The following is an 18,921-nucleotide window of genomic DNA, read 5'->3' as shown; positions in this document are numbered from 1 at the left end:
AACCATATGCTTGTGTTTAATCATTTGTTAGATTTTTAAACTGCTTACTGGCAGTCGCCCTCTAGGTGGTATTAAACATTGTCATTTTTTTTTACAGAGAATCTGATTCTCATCTGTGCCAGATTTTTGCTGGAGGGCTGATGAACATTCAAAGAGTGGTATTGCATTCACGCCCTGGTATGTTTCTACTTGTTGGAGAACATATTTCTACTTGTTGTAAGGTAAAGGTAAAGGTTCCCCCGCACATGCGTGCTAGTTGTTTCCGACTCTAGGGGCCGGTGCTCATCTCCGTTTCAAAGCCAAAGAGCCAGCGCTTGTCCCAGGACGTCTCCGTGGTCATGTGGCCGGCATGACTAGACGCCAAAGGCGCACGGAACGCTGTTACCTTCCCACCGTAGTGGTCCCTATTTTTCTACTTGCATTTTTACATGCTAGGTTGGCAGAAGCTGGGACGAGTAACAGGCGCTCACTCTGTTACTCGGGATTCGACCCGCCAAACTGCTGACCTTCTGATCGACAAGCTCAGTGTCCTGACCCACTGAGCCACCGCGTCCCTTCTACTTGTTGTAGAACATTGTAAATGGGAAGAGAAAAGGCATTCAAGAGATCAATTTCTGATGTGCAGATCCAAAGCTTGTTATATAAGTCTTCAACTAGACATTCTTAGCAGACATTTTCTAATTGCAGTTGTGCTGGTGAGAATTTTTCAGTTTGTGTAAGAGTAAAAATATATAAACAACCTAAATAAGATTGAAGTGTGAAATGTGGAAAGTGCTGCAAACAATTTTGTACATTTTAAATTGTGTACTCATGATTTCTAACAGTAGCTATAAGCAATATTTACTGTGAATAATCTATTCTTAACTGTGAAGGTTATTGTGTTTGTGCATTTCCTTCTGCCTCTTGTTAATTTATATTTCACTTAAAATTTATAAAGCAGCTGGCCATTCTTGCACTAAAACTAGTGGCATATTTTTCAAGCTTTTTGACATTAAAATTGCTGTTCATCACAAACTACCTTGCTAGAAATGAGGATATTTAGATACATACATCATGTTGAAAATCAGCATGGCCAACAGTAAGCAAAGCTAGGGAGGAGAAATACAAATAGAATTTGTAAATATCAGAATAGTAGCTGACCCAAGGTATATAGCTTCACAGAAGAAAAACATCCTTTTGTAAGGAATGAGTCCTCTGAAGTCAGGTATGATTGTTGAGAAATGCTAATTTAACTCCCATAATCTCAAGAGGAAGGAGAGACCAAGATGCTAAACCTTTGGTCTGACTCATTCTAGGCATCAATGGAGTGCCGGTTGCAGAAAACTTCCGTATGGAAGAAGCCACCCTCTCAGACAAAATTGCTGAGGGTCAAGTTAAAGTCCGTACACTTTATTTGTCTGTGGATCCTTACATGGTAAGTGGGTAGAATGACAATATCAAAATATCTGAAGAATATTTGGCCAGTTGATTCTTCATTTGATCTGCCAGTCATGTGTCACTGTAAATAGTGATTTAAAGGTAAAGGTTCCCCCGCACATGCGTGCTAGTCGATTCTGACTCTAGGGGCCGGTGCTCATCTCCATTTCAAAGCCGAAGAGCCAGCGCTTGTCCAGGTTCGTCTCCATGGTCATGTGGCCGGCATGACTAGACGCCAAAGGCGCACGGAATGCTGTTACCTTCCCACCGTAGTGGTCCCTATTTTTCTGCTTGCATTTTTACGTGCTTTCGAACTGCTAGGTTGGCAGAAGCTGGGACGAGTAACAGGCGCTCACTCTGTTACACGACACTCGGGATTCGACCCGCCAAACTGCCGACCTTCTGATTGACAAGCTCAGCGTCCTAACCCACTGAGCCACCGCATCCCTATAAAATAGTGATTTATGGGTATAATAATAATAATAACAACATAATAATAAAGTTGTAAGGGACCTTGGAGGTCATCTAGTCCAACCCCATGCTCAGGCAAATGGCTGTCCAGTCTAATAGAAGGGAATATTTTGTTTTGCATAAATGCCCATGACCACAATTATAACACACATACTGCAAGGTATTTGGAAAATACCTGAGATTTTGGTTTCTTCCTTCCATGCAGATTGCCAATATGAATATGGAAAGTATTGTAGCTTCTACAGTTGAAGCCAATGTAACTGGGAGAAAGAATTATAGGAAGATATAGAGAATATATTTAAACCTTATACCATACATTAATTCCATTCTGAAAAAGTGTACAAATATTCTGTATATTGTAATTTAAAAAATCAGTATTGGAATTTAGTTAATGTGAAGTAAACTTAAGAGTTCTTTGTATAATAACTTCACTAATTATATTCATTTTCCACAGAATTACATCAGAAATTTGTGTTGCATAATTTGAATTATGATTTTTTTTCTAAGATGTATCATATGAACCAGAACAAGGGGGGGAAAGATATTTTGGAGCATCAACCAATCTCTTAGTCTGTCAGGAATAAAAAATATGACCCTTATTCTTCCTTCTGAAGCTTTTAAAGGATTTATTGTATTATTTAGCGGTTTCCATATTTTTACTTTGACTAGCATTAAAATCCTTGTAGCTTCATGTTTTGGCCAGCTATGTGTTTCTTGACAAAGAGAAAAGAAAAGGATTGTGCTTTAAAGGATTCTCTTGCTATAAATAATTGTTTTTTAGCGGTGTCGTATGAATGAAGATGCTGGCTCTGACTACCTTCAGGCTTGGAAATTGTCTGAAGTTACTGATGGAGGTGGAATTGGTTGTGTGGAAGAAAGCAGAGATGTGCGTTTTGCTCCAGGAGACTTTGTGACTTCCTTTATCTGGCCCTGGCAGACCAAAGCCATTTTAGATGGAGAACAACTGAAGAAGGTAGCATGGTGGCACTTGTTTCCATTTCCTTTGGAGAAAAACAATATAGATGAGTGTGCCCTGACCTCTAGCAATATGTGATTAAAGACTATGGATATCCATGGAGAGGGGGTTGATATGTAATGACAATGCCCCAGGAGCAAGTATATAATAACAATATGTATGTAATGATGTTACTGCAGTTTGTTGAGGATATCGCTGTTAAAGAACAACCCCCACCATTTTTATCATTGGGACAGTTGTTTATGGCACAGTATCCAATGTGGTACCAAAAATGTGGTTGTTAGCTGAGTACCAAAGGAACAAAGTTATACTGTTATACTGATAATTTTTGACTGTGTGTGTGCCTTTGAGTCAGCTTTTTGCATCCTGGCAACTGTCTAAACAATTCCTGCAGTTTTCTTTCCACATTTTCAGAAGTGGTTAGCCATTGCCTGCTTCATAGAGCTAAGAGAGAGTGACTGGCCCAACTACCAAGGCAGCTTCATAGCTAAGGCAGGGCTGGAACTCAGTTTCTCAGTGTCTAGCCTGATGCCTTAACCACTGTACTAAACTGGATTCAAATAGGACCACAAAACTTTTTTTTTTAAAAAAAGACAAAAAATGTCTACCAACTTTGAACCTTTTCAAAAAAAAATCCAGCTAAAAAATCTGAATGGATCTCGAGTAGAATGATAATGCCTTGGTGGAGCAGTGGGCTAATGCCTCCTTAAGTAACACCAGCTGCCTGCAATTAGTGCAGGTTCGCATCCCACCAGGCTCAAGGTTGACTCAGCCTTCCATCCTTCCAAGGTAGGTAAAATGAGGACCCAGATTGTTGGGGGCAATAAGCTGACTTTGTAATAATGCCGCTTGGGGGGGGCGAAAGCCCTAATAAGCAGGCATATACGTAGAATGAAGGCTATTGCTAAGCACATTGGTTTGTGCTTAAATTGTAAGCCGCCCTGAGTCTTCGGAGAAGGGCAGGATATAAATGGGATTAAAAATAAAATAAAATAAAAAAATAATTCAATCTGATTCAAAATTTTTTTCAGATCGAGCAACACCTTGTAGATGGACACCTTTCCTATTTCTTGGGTGCAGCTGGCTTGACTGGGCTGACATCTTTGCTGGGAATCAGAGAGAAAGGACATGTATCTCCAGGCTCTAATCAAACCCTGGTTGTCAGTGGAGCTGCTGGTGCTTGTGGCTCCCTGGCTGGGCAGGTAAGAAGCTATAAACTCAGTCTAATTTGTATTATTTGGACATATGGAAGCCACTATATTTTTTTCTATACCTCAGGAATAGATAGATTTTTCTCGTGGGACATATACAATACATATATACATGATAAAATCTATCTCTCTTTGTGTGTGTCTGTGTGTGTGTGTGTATTGCTCAAAAAAAGGGAACACAAGATAAGACATCCTACTATTAAATACAGTACATTGTGTTGTTTAAGTGTTCCCTTTATTTTTTGAGCAGTGTGTATCTACATGTATATGTATATGTATATATATATGTATATATGTATATGTGTATATGTATATGTATATATATTTTGGGGCAGAGACAGAGTTCAAAGATACAAGAGTATGCTAAGCTTTGCAGAGGTGAAAGTGCCCATTTTATCCTGAAATCATCTCAGCTCCAATCAAGCCAACATTCCCAATTGGAGAAGACTTGGGGGCATGGGTGCAAGTCTTAAACATGTTTCAGAACTCTCCAAAACAAAACAAAAAAGTTCTAAATATTTAGGCCCCATCTGTAAGATCATGACATCACTAGTCACACCCCCTGTGGTCCTTAGGAGATTTCATTTTATTTTTTTAAGTTAAAAGTCTTTTTAAAAGTGCTGCCTTTAATCCCAGAATTTAAAAAATTGCCTACCTCCATTTAGTCTTTCTTCCACCTCACGTGCTATGTGGAATAGGAAGTGAGCTTCTATTAGCACCAACTGTTTCTTTCTGTTGCTAATAAATGTGACCATTGCTGCTTTCATTTGAGACTATGACAAAAAATGACAATGGGTTAAAAGATCCTTTTACCCATTCCATAATTATTGTCCAATTTGGTTTTCTCCTTCTCTGCTAGATCCTTGTGAGAAAAGATGCATAGAATGATTATTTTGTAACTGACAGAAAATTATAGATTTAATTTTTTTGGGGGGGGGAAATCCTTGTGCTGAAATACAAGTGATTGCAAAAAGATGACTTTGTGTAATGGTTTTCTGTTTTCAAAGATAGGTCTCCTGGAGGGCTGTTCTAAAGTAGTTGGTATTTGTGGCACAGATGAAAAATGCAGGGTTTTGGTCTCTGAAATGGGTTTTGATGCTGCAATCAACTATAAGAAAGAGAATGTGGCACAGCAGCTGCACAAACTTTGCCCAGATGGAGTGGATATCTACTTTGACAATGTTGGTGGAGACATCAGTGATACAGTAATAAGACAAGTGAGTGTGCTGTGCCTCCTTTTTGAGTCCCTTCAGGCATTTGTGTGGATGCATGGCTGGGTCAAGGTGGAGAGAAAAAAAAATACTATGTGCAGTCCCACTCCTGCTTCCTACATTGTTTTGGCTTTAATGTGAGTAAAGTTCTGCAGAGGATCTAGGCCCCAAATATTGCAAGGGCCTAGATAGCTGGGAAATGGAGAAAGGGCACAAACATGCAGAACCCTCTTCTCTCTCCATTTTGAGCTCCGCCTGAGTCCTTGTGTTGGTGCAGAATGCAGGGTGTGTGTGTGAGAAGTTATGGATGCATTATCAAAGGAATACAAAATTAAATTGGCACAGCATTCAGATAATCAAATCACCAACTTTTCTACACCAAGATATAACTAATCGCTAAACCCATCTGAGCCACACTGAAATGGTTTTGGATTCTTAAGACACTTTCTAATATAATTGTTTACCTAAAATGTGGCAGATAAATATGAGCAGCTAACTTGAAATAACACAATTTCTTTCCCATACTACTGTAAGGTAGTATAGAAACTAATATATGTTGGAAATATGTTCCTGAAAATGGAGCAGTGTCTTCTTTTATATTGTTCTATCACAGTGGTGGCGAACCTTTTTGAGACTGAGTGCCCAAACTGCAACCCAGACCCCACTTATTTATCGGGTGCCGGATGGGCATGGCCCACTGGGTGGGCGTGGCTGGCATGGGCGTGGCCAGCTCAACGTCACTTGTGTCAGGAGCACTTGTTCTGAGCTGGTCAGGACTGGGGCGGATCTGAGGGTCTCCGGTGGAGGGGGGATGGGACCAGGATGAGCACCGGGTCATGGTCCACTGGAGGAACCTCACTGATATTAAAGGGGGTGGGAGAAGAGATATTAAAGGGGGTGGGGGAAGACATATTAAAGGGGGTGGGAGAAGAGATATTAAAGGGTGGGGGAAGACATGATATTAAAGGGAGTGGGAGAAGAGATATTAAAGGGGGTGGGAGAAGAGATATTAAAGGGTGGAGGAAGACATGATATTAAAGGGGGTGGGAGAAGAGATTAAAGGGGGTGGGGGAAGACAAAGGGGATGGGAGAAGAGATTAGAGGGGTGGGGGAAGATATATTAAAGGGGGTTGGAGAAGAGATATTAAAGGGGTGGGGGAAGACATGATATTAAAGGGAGTGGGAGAAGAGATATTAAAGGGGGTGGGAGAAGAGATATTAAAGGGCAGGAAAGACATATTAAAGGGGATGGGAGAAGAGATTAAAGGGGGTGGGGGAAGACAAAGGGGATGGGAGAAGAGATTAGAGGGGTGGGGGAAGATATATTAAAGGGGGTTGGAGAAGAGATATTAAAGGGGTGGGGGAAGACATGATATTAAAGGGAGTGGGAGAAGAGATATTAAAGAGATATTAAAGGGAGTGAGAGAAGAGATATTAAAGGTTGGGGAAGACATGATATTAAAGGGGGTGGGGGAAGACGGGGTGGAGGAAGACATTAAGGTGGGTGGGAGAACAGATATTAAAGGGGGTGGGGGAAGACATGATATTAAAGGGGGTGGGGGAAGAGATATTAAAGGGGGTGGGGAAGAGATATTAAGGGTGGAGGAAGACATTAAAGTGGGTGGGAGAAAGATATTAAAGGGTGGGGGAAGATATTAAAGGGTGGGAGGACATTAAAGAGGATGGAGGAAGACATGTTATTAAAGGTGGGGGGAAGACATATTAAAGGGGGTGGGAAAAGATTAATGGGGTGGGAGAAGAGATTAAAGGGTGGGGGAAGACATTAAAGGGTGGGCGAAGACATTAAAGGGGGTGGGGGAAGACATGATATTAGGGTGGGAGAAGAGATATTAAGGGGAGGGGGAAGACATTAAAGGGGGTGGAGGAAGACATGATATTAAAGGGGGTAGGGGAGGACAAGGGGTGGAGGAAGACATATTAAAGGGGTGGGGAAGACATGATATTAAAGGGGGTGGGGGAAGACATTAAATGAGGTGGGGGAAGACATATTAAAGGGGGTGGGGAAGTGTATGTGTACAGTATGTGTGAGACAGAGAGAGAGAGATCCCTTTTTTGTAAGTTTGCTTACTTTGCAATGCTTTCCTTTCTCCACGCTTTTGCTTCCCTGCTGGCTCAATCTCTTTCTCTCTGCCACTTCTGCCACCCAGATCTACAGTTGCAGAGCAATTTCGTTGCCTCCCCCACGGCCAATCTGGATAGCAGAAGCATTTTTGAAGCCTCTGGAGATGTCCCGGTGAAGTAACTGTCTCCTCCGCAGCGGGCTGATAACGAGCCTTCTTCTTCTTTTTCTTCGGCATATTTGCAGCAATTAATCACAGCTTCCTCAGTGCCGGACTAACTAGCTGACTAATTGCCTATACGCTTATCAGGGGCAATAAATCTTGAAAATAAAAACAAACCATCCTCTGCTACCAAATGTCAGGGGAGGATTATTACTCCCCTATCAGAGGGCGACCAACCGTGGTTTATTTGATGCATGGTGAACATCAAAGAAAGAAATCCGAGGCATATTCTACTGTAAAACTTTTAATGAGAAAACAAAAGACCTAACTGACTACATTCATCAGGCAGAATGCAAAATAAAAGTGAGAAAACTTTTTCTAGACATGCGCACTTAGTAGGACAAAACAGAGTAAAACCATAACATGTCTGAACATGTGACATTCACTATGGTTACATGATAAGATAGTAACACAGGTGCAGAGAGCAGGGGAAAATGTACAGACAGAAATGAACAAAGCTGGCAAAACTAAAAAAAAACCGCAGTGACATGGCCCCGCCTCCCTCTTGGGTGATGGCGCACATGCCCACAGGGATGGTTCCGTGTGCCGCCTGTGGCATGCGTGCCATAGGTTCGCCACCCCTCACATTTCTGGAGTTTTGTTAGCCAAGAAGGACACGAGATGCTTATTACCCACATATCTTTATTATTTTTGCCAGCTCTGATTTCCACTGATGTAGCCAATGAACGCAAAAATATTTTTCATGAAGATTGGAGTAAGTTTGCATTTTGTAAAGCTTTGTGACTGAAAGCTTTTTTCTTAAAAGATTTTCTGTGTATAATTCACTTCTATTCTCATCCAAATTAAATTGCACAAGTGCTCCAATCTCTATCACATCATCTTTGATAGCTGATTTATGCTTAAAAGTCTGGCCAAAGTGACAGTGTGACCCATATGTTTGCATGACATATTACTCACAGACTAATTAGTAGTATGAAGCCAGTCTAGTGATATTAGAACACTTGGATTCATTTAGTAAACTGTATTTAAATTAATCATAGTAAATATGCTGTTGCACATACAGTTTTGGTTTCACTGGAGTCACATCCATAACAAACCATGATAACATAAAAGTGACACATCTGATTATATCATTACATACTATAGATGCTGCAGTTACACATTTGCATTATGACATCCAATGCAAGAATAACTTGTGGCATTTGTATGATACCATAATGAGGTAAGGGTCATCATTTGTCCCTTTTGCCTATATACCATATAGTATACAATAACTGAATAGCATTTTGATTCTTTTTTCTTTACTCTTATTTTTCCTGTAGGAAAATTAAGAGAAACATATTGCTGGTTGCTGCAACAGAATGTAGACCAGACAAATGGGATGTTATTCTGCTCTGTTTCAGTACATGTAATAAAAGCACACTGTTCTTTTAATGATTCTCTTAGTCAGCCCCTTGCTGTTTAATGTTCTATTGCAATTCTATTGCACAGTTTTCAGACTGCGCTTCTAGGAGATCCATGGTGCCTGCTTTAGCCAGCAGCAGCTTGTTAAGATGAACTGTGGGAAAAGGCCAGTGTAAATCAAAGCCTGCCCCCACTTTTGGGAAAGTCTAGCTAAGGATTCTTACGCTCCAACTTGCAGAGAGGAGTAGAAAATCACTCAGGAAGATTTAGCAATGTCCTTGTCAAGTTGCTTTGCTATGACTTTGGTTCTTACATATACTGAAAATTGACTGAAAATTGGCAGAAGGCTAAGTTACTCCATCCATCATAGCTTTTTTCGCCTCTTTGCTCCAAGGCTTTTGATTATCCTATGCATTTTTCTCTATTTTCTCACAGCAGCTGTGGTTCCAGCATACTTTCTACTAGTTCCTAACTGCAGAATGTAGTGTAACTTAAAATGAAGTGTGGGCAGTAAGGGCTTTGTTATTAGTGCAAACAAGAAATAATTAGACATATTCTTCTCTACCTAAAGCAATGGTCCCCAGCCTTTCAGTCTCTGTGGAGCAGCGGCAACAGCAGGGGGATGGTTTTGTGTGTGCACGCATCACTTGCGCAAATGCAGCATTGCAGGCTTGCCTGCCGCTTGTGCAGCCCGGTTCCCAACCAGGCTGCAGCACAGTTTGGATTGCGGGCCAGGGATTGGGGATACCTGACCTAAAGGACACATCTTCTAAGAGATACATAAACAGGACTAATATATTTGGATGATACCTAGGTGGCACAAAAACTTAAGAGATTTATGTTTATTTGCTGCAATCTAGTGGTCAGTCACATTTTTGAAGGTCAGATTTTTTTTTTTACCTTTCATACTTGTAAACCCTTACAATTTTTTCAAAGATAACTGTAAAACACAGTAATGAATATGCTGAGTGGGCAAATATGCAGTCTAAATTCATATCTAAAAGAATAAGTGAAAAAAAGAATATAATTTCACAGCTTGGTTTTCTATATTTGAGTCCTGGAATCTTCTGTAACATGCAGAGAAGCTGGATTTTGGTGTATAAAGTCTTAAGAATCATAAATATGAAAGAAACCTATTATTGTGAATCATTTCATATCAGTTAGTTATAAGTTGAAGGAGTTTTTTATTTTTATTTCTAAAAAATACTGTTAAGAAATACAAACTGCAATACTCTATCGGTCTTTTTGTTTCCAACAGATGAATTCAAATAGCCATATTATTTTATGTGGTCAAATCTCCCAGTATAACAAGGACATGCAGTACCCACCTCCTTTACCTCCAGAGGTAGAAGAAATAAGGAAATCACGGAATATTACTAGGTATTGTTCATTGGCTTATTATTTCTTTGAATGAAACACTGAATAAAATCTGCTGAAATATGTGAATGCTTCTTCTTAGTTCTAAAAATTGCCTTTCTAGATTGATGCACCATCTGCGAAACAAGGTCACTCAAAAAATTACTGGAGTTGAACTTGCAGCTTTGCAGAAAATTCTGTCAGTGGGCTATCAGTGACAGCTCTTCAATAGAAAAAGAAAACAGGAAGGCCGATTTCCATATATGCTGAGGGAAATTGGAGTTGAAACTACAATAACAAATATACAGCTAACGTAAAACTTCATCAGTGGAGAAATGTAACATGTTTCCAGTAGCACTCAAGTCTCTCAAACCATTTACTGACTGGAGAATGAGAAATAATCTTGTGCTTTATTAGCACATTTCAAATGGTACCTGGAGAAGATGAAGGCATTTAATAGATATTTGATCAGAAATTTAAAGTGATGCAGCAGAAGGTTGATCCACCCTTTCCCAGTCTGGTGCTTTTTATATGAATTGTATTAGAATTCTCCATTGTTCCCAGTGAGATTAGAACAGAGATTATTCAATTATTCTATTGCATCGGAAAGTCACTTATCCTCTGTTTCGAGGTGTGTCTTTTGGAGTAGGAAAAAGATGGGCACTAAATTCATGTTGTGTCAACTTTGGAATGGCACAGATGTAAAGGTTCTAGTGTCCCAATAGACTAAAATATAATATATTTATTTATTTATTTATTTATTTATTTAATTAGTTTTATATACCACCCTATTCCCGAAGGGACTCAGGGCGGTTTACAGGGCAAAATTTAAAAGACAATATAAAAGTTGAAGTAAAAATAGAATTAAAATGAATTAAATTAATTAATAGCCCAACAAATTAAAACAAAGTTTAAAAACTTAAAACCCCTCAGTCCAGGCCAGATAAATCAAAGAACCAGGTTTTCAGGTCCCGGCGAAATGAACGAAGGTCGGGGGCAGTCCGGATTTCCACAGGCAGCTCATTCCATAGGGCAGGCGTGCCCACAGAGAACGCCCTCCCTCTGGGGATCACCCGGTGGCACCCTAAGGAGGCCCTCCCTATGGGAGCGCACAGGACGATGGGAAGTTGATGCTGGCAGCAGGTGCTCCCTAAGATAATCCGGGCCCATGCCATTTAGGGCTTTATAGGTCATCACCAACACCTTGAATCTCACCCGGAGGGCAACTGGAAGCCAATGCAGCTCGCGGAGAAGAGGCATTACACGGGAGTATCGGGAGACTCCCATCACAACTTGCACAGCTGCATTCTGCACCAGCTGAAGCCTCCGAGTGGTCCTCAAGGGCAGCCCCATTTAGAGAGTGTTGCAGTAGTCTAACCAGGAGGTCACGAGCACATGAGTGACTGTGCGTAGGGCATCTCGGTCCAGATAGGGCCGCAACTGGCGCACCAGGCGAACCTGGGCAAAAGCCCCCCTGGTCATGGCTCCTATATGATCTTCCAAACTGAGCCGTGAATCCAGGAGGATGCCCAAGTTGCGAGCCCTATCAACGCTGCAGTAACACCTCACCCCCCATAGTTAGCGATGGACAAAGCTGGTTCTCCTGCACAGCCACTCGGTCTTGGCGGGATTGAGTTGAAGCCTGTTTCTCCCCATCCAAACCTGGACCGCCTCTAGGCAATGGGACATCACGTCGAGGGCATCACTGGGTTGGTTTGGGGTGGAAAGAAAGAGCTGGGTATCATCAGCATGCTGATGATACACCACCCCAAAACCATGAATGAGCTCACCCAGCGGCTTCATGTAGATGTTGAACAAGAGGGGAGGACCGACCCCTGAGGAACTCCACAAACGAGAGGCCTTGGGGTGGATCTCTGCCCTCCCGTCAACACCGACTGCGAGCGGCCCAGGAGGTAGGAGGAGAACCACTGTAAACCAGTGACCCCCACTTCCAACCCCCTGAGACGCCGCAGTAGGATACCATGGTCGATGGTATCAAAAGCCGCTGAGAGATCTAACAGAACTAGGACAGAGGAACAACCCCTGTCCCGAGCCCGCCAGAGATCATTCACCACCACGACCAATGCCGTCTCCATGCTGTACCCGGGCCTAAAGCCTTATTGGTACGGGTCTAGATAATCAGTTTCCTCCAGGAACAAAGGAAGCTGATGTGCCACCACGCTCTCGACAACCTTCGCTAAAAAGCAAAGGTTGGAGACTGGACAATAGTTGTTCAAAATAGCCGGGTCCAGAGCAGGCTTCTTGAGGAGGGGCCTCACCACCGCCTCCTTTATTTCAGATGATCCATTTACACTGTTAAAATATTAGACCAACGGGATCGCTATTTCCTAACCCTTTAAATTATGTTTACTGGACTATGTTGCCATTTCTATGTGCTGCAAGTAAGAACAGAACAACATCCTGCTTGTTTCCACCCATGACAAATTTGACAGCTTCTGTAGTTTCTCTTAATGATTCTTAACATTGGAAGTTCTTTCATCTGCCGAAGAAACAATTTATTTTGGACTATAACCTATTGAATTGTTACGTATGCAACTATAAATATTTTTCTGTAAATGATGGTTACAATTAGATTGGAAATTTAATTGTTGCCCTAAGTGTTTTTTATGATAATGGTAATAGTTCCCCTTTGCATATAAAACTGATTCAGAAAGGCATTTCAGGATGTTTTTAATGTTTGACATTTGACTGCTGTGAGATGTCAATTTCATTCTTCACAGAGAAAGATTCCTGGTTTTGAACTACATGGAGAAATTTTCAGCTAGTACTCTGCAGCTTTGTCAGTGGATCAAAGAAGGAAAATTGAAGGTATTATAAAAATCAATAGGTAAATTGCTCATGGCTGCAAGCAATCATTTTCTTTGATTGACCTTTTCTTATTTGTTGTGGTTGCTGAAGATGAAGGAATAACTCATTTCACCTTATCTAGAAAAGCTTCTCAGAAATCATTTGATTAGGTGTAACATTGAGCCTTGGTGGAGCAGTGAGCTAATGCCTCCTTAAGTAACACCAGCTGCCTGCAATTAGTGCAGGTTCGCATCCCACCAGGCTCAATGTTGACTCAGCCTTCCATCCTTCCGAGGTAGGTAAAATGAGGACCCAGATTGTTGGGGGCAATAAGCTGACTTTGTAATAATGCCGCTTGGGGGCTGTGTGAAAGCCCTAATAAGCAGGCATATACATAGAATGAAGGCTACTGCTAAGCTTGTAAGCCGCCCTGAGTCTTCGGAGAAGGGCGGGATATAAATGGAATTAAAATAAAAATAAATAAAATAAACTATAGGGACGCGGTGGCTCAGTGGGTTAGGACGCTGAGCTTGTCGATCAGAAGGTCGGCAGTTTGGCGGGTCGAATCCCGAGTGCCGCGTAACAGAGTGAGCACCTGTTACTCGCCCCAGCTTCTGCCAACCTAGCAGTTCGAAAGCACGTAAAAATGCAAGTAGAAAAATAGGGACCACTACGGTGGGAAGGTAACAGCGTTCCGTGTGCCTTTGGCGTCTCGTCATGCCGGCCACATGACCACAGAGATGTCTTCGGACACGCGCTGGCTCTTCGGCTTTGAAATGGAGATGAGCACCAGCCCCTAGAGTCGGAAACGACTAGCACACATGTGCGGGGGAACCTTTACCTTTGGTGTAACTATCTAAAGATTACGAAAGTTTTGTTTTAATAATTTTCAACTGTGTTTAATGAAAGAAAAAAAGGCTAGATTGCATCAAAAGGGGGAAAAATAACCTTTAATGCTATTTTTTTTTAAAATAAAACAGGTCAAGGAGACAATCGTGGAAGGCTTAGAAAACATTGGAGGTAAGAGACTGATTCTGTCTTTTGACTGTATAGCCTTGATTAAAATATATGGACACAGAAAGGTCCCCTCGTTTATTTCTGGTTCAAACAATAAAATTGACCCAAATCTGAATGCCATTGCTATTCATAGTTAAAGAATGCTAAATTTACTTCTTAATTAATGTCTTTACATTTAAACTGAATGTATTTAAATGTTAAAACTGCTGAATCTAAATTCTACAAAATTAATAGCTACTAAAATATTATCTTACTATCTTTGAGCATTTAAAAAAGTTTAAAGAAACAACTGTTATATGCTTCTTATACTATGCATTTAGAAGTAATTATCTGGCTTAATTTTATTTTTCACAACAAATTCAACCTATCCAGCAATGAATAACCAATTCTTTATGACAGAATTTCTAGGGAGGTTATTATGTTTTTGTATATGTGAGTACTCTGTGTATAAGTGAACTGGAAAACCATATACGTAATTTGTGCGACAATCATTTGTTTGGGCATAAATTGTGATGAAGTGTGTTTTTAACTGCTGTGCTGGTTGGAGAATGGGAGCTGAAATCCAAGGTCCCAAGACACCAGGTTGGGGAAGGCTAAGCAATCTAATTCTTACAACTATAGGTAGAATATAGAGCAGGAGTGCCCAACCCTCAGTCCGTGGACTGGCACCAGTCTACAACATGCCAGAAACCGGGCTGGGCAAACAAGTGAAGCCCCATCCATGGGATCCAGGGAGCATGCAAAACCACACTTCCTCCAGTCCATGGAAAACTCTCTTCCCAGAACCAGTCCCTGGTGCCAAAAAGCTTGGAGGCTATTGGAATAGAGGATCAAACTAAAAATTCATTAATGTAAGGGATTTCATTTGCTGACCTTATATCAAACATTTGGCTTTGGTTCTGAAGAGAGAAAGGATCTGTATTCCAAGAATATAGAATTCAAATTACATTGCTATTAAGGCACCCATTACTAATTTCCATCATCATCTTCGTTAAAAGAAAATTCCCTTTCCTAAGGGATTTCTGTTAGACAATAGACAAAGGTTTTCAGTTCACCCTTTACCATTTATAAATTTTTCTTTTGCGAGAATTATACTTTTAAAATATTGATACCCTTTTCACTTACTCAAGGTAATTTACATACAAAATAATAGAAGCCAATAGACAAAATACAGGTAGTCCTCGACTTACAACAGTTCATTTAGTGATTGTTTGAAGTTACAACGGGATTGAAAAAAGTTAACCTATGACTGTTTTTCACACATGATCATTGAAGCATCTCTGCGGTCATGTGATCAAAATTCGGATGCTTGGCAACTTGTTCATATTCATGACGTTCTGGAATCACGTCAATGGGGAAGCCAGATTCACTTAACAACCATGTTACCACTTAACAATTTCAGTGATTCACTTAACAGCTGTGGCAAGAAGAGTCGTAAAATGGGGCAAAACTCACTTAACAAATGTTTCACTTGACAACAGAAACATTGAGCTAAACTATGGTCTTAAGTTGAGGATTGCCTGTAATGATTCAATACATTCCATCAAGTCTGCATTCAAAGGCCACCTAAAATATTTTATTTTGAACATCCAGAAAGGAGGATGAAATCTTGGCCTCTGTACATCACTTGAGAGCCTCAGGTCAATTGCAACAACTGCTGGTTTTATCTCATGTCGTGAGATTTTAAAAAAAAGAGTTGGAGGTGATTACACAGATCTTAAATACCTAGAGTTCAGAGGTGAGATACAAGAATACTGTATGCAGGGCCATGGCTCTGGAGGCCCTTAAAGATAAGGAGTTATCTTGAATTTGGCCCGAAGGAAATGAGAGAACAGTTGCAGTTACCAAAGTTCCGGGGCTGCTGAACGAAAAGGGGAGAAGGAACCAGAGGAACTCTGTAAGTGTGAGAGAGAAAAAGAGGCCAAGAAACTGAGAAAGTACCGGTATATAGGAAGATATCTCCAAAGAAAAAAGAACGGTGATTGAAGAATGAAAAGCTTTATTGGGGAAAAAAACCCCCACCAAATTTGTAGTTCTTCCAGAGGCAGAGCCCTATGAACTAAGTGTAGTGGGGAGGAGGGGATTGAGTAATACCTGAGGAATGTCAAGAAAAGGAAAACCAAAAATGTGCATGGGGGGAGGGAATACAAAGGGTCATCTACTTATAAAAATTCAAGTTACAAATTTTCATCCATATGAACAAAGCTTCTGTAACTCCAACCCAGAAGGTCCTGGAAAGCAGAAGATGGGAAAGGGCTAGTTTACTGCGTGTTACATACATGTGCTTGTCAGCACCATCACACATTGGGGGGGGCTAAGCTTTTGGATGCTACTCTGTGCTGTCTGTTCACTTATCTCTTGGTTTAGTTTACAGTGTTCTTCCGTTGTGTAATGGGTAAAATAAAAATTGTATACTTTTTATGCTCGGACATACAAATAGTTCCTTGGAATGGAGACTGTTCATAGAGGACTGCCTGTATACTAAAATTGAAAATCCACATAGAGGCTAGAAGTTATTAAATAATTCTGAGCAATTGAGTGCTTGCATTGTCCTGCTGGAACAATTGCACAAGAGTTGAGAATGCAGAATCAGCTGGTACAATGGCCACTGCTTTGCTTTAGCCTGGATCAGTGGGAATCTGCTCTGGGCTAGCCTTTGAAATAAAATTGCTCTTGCAGCCTCATGAAAGAAAACACAGAGATTTAAAACTTGTACCAACACTATGTTTTGGTGAAAAAGTTTATTTAAACTTTTGTTTCACCATAGTGACGAATCAGGTTGCAAAGGAGAAGAATCCCTATATGTATATTAGTAATTCAAGCTAAAGGGACGCGGTGGCTCAGTGGGTTAGGACACTGAGCTTGTCGATCAGAAGGTCGGCAGTTTGGTGGATTAAATCCCGAGTGCCGCGTAGCAGAGTGAGCGCCTGTTACTCGTCCCAGCTTCTGCCCACCTAGCAGTTCGAAAGCACGTAAAAATGCAAGTAGAAAAATAGGGACCACTACGGTGGGAAGGTAACAGCGTTCCGTGCTAGTCATGCCAGCCACATGACCATGGAGACGTCCTCGGACAAGCGCTGGCTCTTCGGCTTTGAAACGGAGATGAGCAGCGGCCCCTAGAGTCGGAAACCACTAACACGCATGTGCGAGGGAACCTTTACCTTTTTAATTCAAGCTAATGGTGTGGCTCTGATAATAGCAAATCTGTTATATTGGTAACAATATGGAACTGGTTTCTCACCGTCTACCTATAGGATTTGTTTAAACTATCCAGTCTAGCCTATTGTCCTAAACTTGCCAGATAGGTTTCCATCTATTTATTAACCAGATCCAAGGCTCCTTAGTTTGTTCAAGTCCGGTCAAAATAGGCTGGTGGCTGCTACTTGCACATTAGTGTATTAGAAGTATGCAGTATATAGAAATTGACTTCTGTGGCATACCATACATACTGTACTAGCTAGCTAATTCAAATGATTTGTTGCTTTGAAAACAAGTTGCCTCTCCCCATAAACAAATTTGTCAGCCTGAATACAGATTTCCTGCCTTTGTTATTTTTATAACAACTCAAGGCAGCGAACATATTAAATACTCTAATGACCACCCTGTGAGGCGAGTAACTTGTCCCAAGGCCACCCAGCTGACTTTCATGGCTAAGGAAGGACTAGATTTAACAGTCTCCTGGCTTCTAGCCTGGTTCCTTAACCATTATGGGTCCCCAACCCGTCTGTGGACTAGCACCGGTCCACAGTATGCCAGAAACTGCACGAACAAGTGAAGCCCCATCCGCAGACAGCACGCAAAACCACGCCCCCTCCAGTCCGTGGAAAAACATCTCTTACCCTGGTGGCCGAAAGGTTGGGGACTGCTGCACTAGACCAAACTGTCTGTCTTTAACAACACGGGCTGATTGTTGAAGGAAAAGTAATGTTCTTTTGTACATTTCAGTTAATTCAGAAAACTTATGTGTTGAAAATAAAAACACCAACATAAACATTTCAGATTTTGAATTATTTCATCCTTTTTTTCCTCTTACAGCTGCTTTCGTATCTATGATGAGCGGGGGCAACATTGGAAAACAGATAGTGCTTGTTTCCAAATAAAACCAATTTCTGACCTATTTTGTGTCTACCAAGAAAAGAAATGTTTGCATAGTCTGGTATGATCTTAACCTTTGTATCTCTACCCCATTTTGATGATTAGTAAAATCTTTTGAATCTCTTAATTTTTTTCTAAGTTCTTTAGGGACTTCTTCTTCCCTCTCTAGAGTTTCTTTTTCAATCAAAATGTGTTTCATAGTCTTCAGTAACTAATGATAAAATATTATTACTGTACCACTGCTACAGAAATATAAACTCTGTATGTATAATACAAAACTAAGGTTAGTTTTAGCTGTTTGAACAAATGTTTGCAAGCAAATTATCATGGCTCATTTGGCCAATTTCTGATTTGGTTTTCTTCTGCCTTTGTTAATATCTAGAAAACAATTTTCTAATAATACTATAGTAGTGTTTCAGAATTTGAAGATAAATGTAAGCCATAGTTGAAGCAGCTAGGATTTTGTAACCAACTTCAAAACTTTAAATTAAGGTTTTTCAAAAAATAAACCATGGCTTACTCCCTGGAAGTAAGTGAACCAATTAGACAAACCATATATTGACTTACATTTTGGTTATGTATAAATCACGCTCTAATCACTACTGAAAGCAAAACAATAATGAGAATCTATTAAACTTACTTGTTAATGTAATTCTCCTCTGTGATACACTATTCTTTCTGATGCATTAACA

General features: G+C 40.7%; 1 protein-coding gene across 7 annotated transcripts in view; it reads left to right on the top strand.

Annotated features, from left to right (window-relative positions):
• Window positions 1-18,881, top strand: part of PTGR2 (prostaglandin reductase 2) — a 28,750-nt gene extending 9,869 nt beyond the window's left edge. For 3 of the 7 annotated variants that reach the window (XM_083350584.1, XM_083350583.1, XM_083350582.1), the window contains 9 exons: window positions 98-177; window positions 1,296-1,414; window positions 2,669-2,860; window positions 3,895-4,065; window positions 5,082-5,291; window positions 10,212-10,333; window positions 13,051-13,138; window positions 14,098-14,137; window positions 18,170-18,881. In XM_083350584.1, coding sequence (XP_083206710.1) covers window positions 141-177; window positions 1,296-1,414; window positions 2,669-2,860; window positions 3,895-4,065; window positions 5,082-5,291; window positions 10,212-10,333; window positions 13,051-13,138; window positions 14,098-14,137; window positions 18,170-18,234 — 1,044 coding nt within the window. In that variant the 5' untranslated portion in view covers window positions 98-140 and the 3' untranslated portion in view covers window positions 18,235-18,881. Of the gene's footprint in view, window positions 1-96; window positions 178-541; window positions 696-1,295; window positions 1,415-2,668; window positions 2,861-3,894; window positions 4,066-5,081; window positions 5,292-10,211; window positions 10,334-13,050; window positions 13,139-14,097; window positions 14,138-18,169 lie in introns of those variants that run through there. The other 4 variants (XM_083350586.1, XM_083350585.1, XM_083350587.1 and 1 more) reach the window with 2 other exon arrangements.
• Window positions 18,882-18,921: the final 40 nt, after the last annotated feature.

Source organism: Vipera ursinii (genome assembly GCF_947247035.1).
Source record: "Vipera ursinii genome assembly, chromosome: 1".
NCBI classification, from domain to species: Eukaryota; Metazoa; Chordata; class Lepidosauria; order Squamata; family Viperidae; genus Vipera; species Vipera ursinii.
The sequence above is the reverse complement of the archived record's forward strand: the minus strand, read 5'-3'. Positions and strand labels throughout refer to the sequence as shown.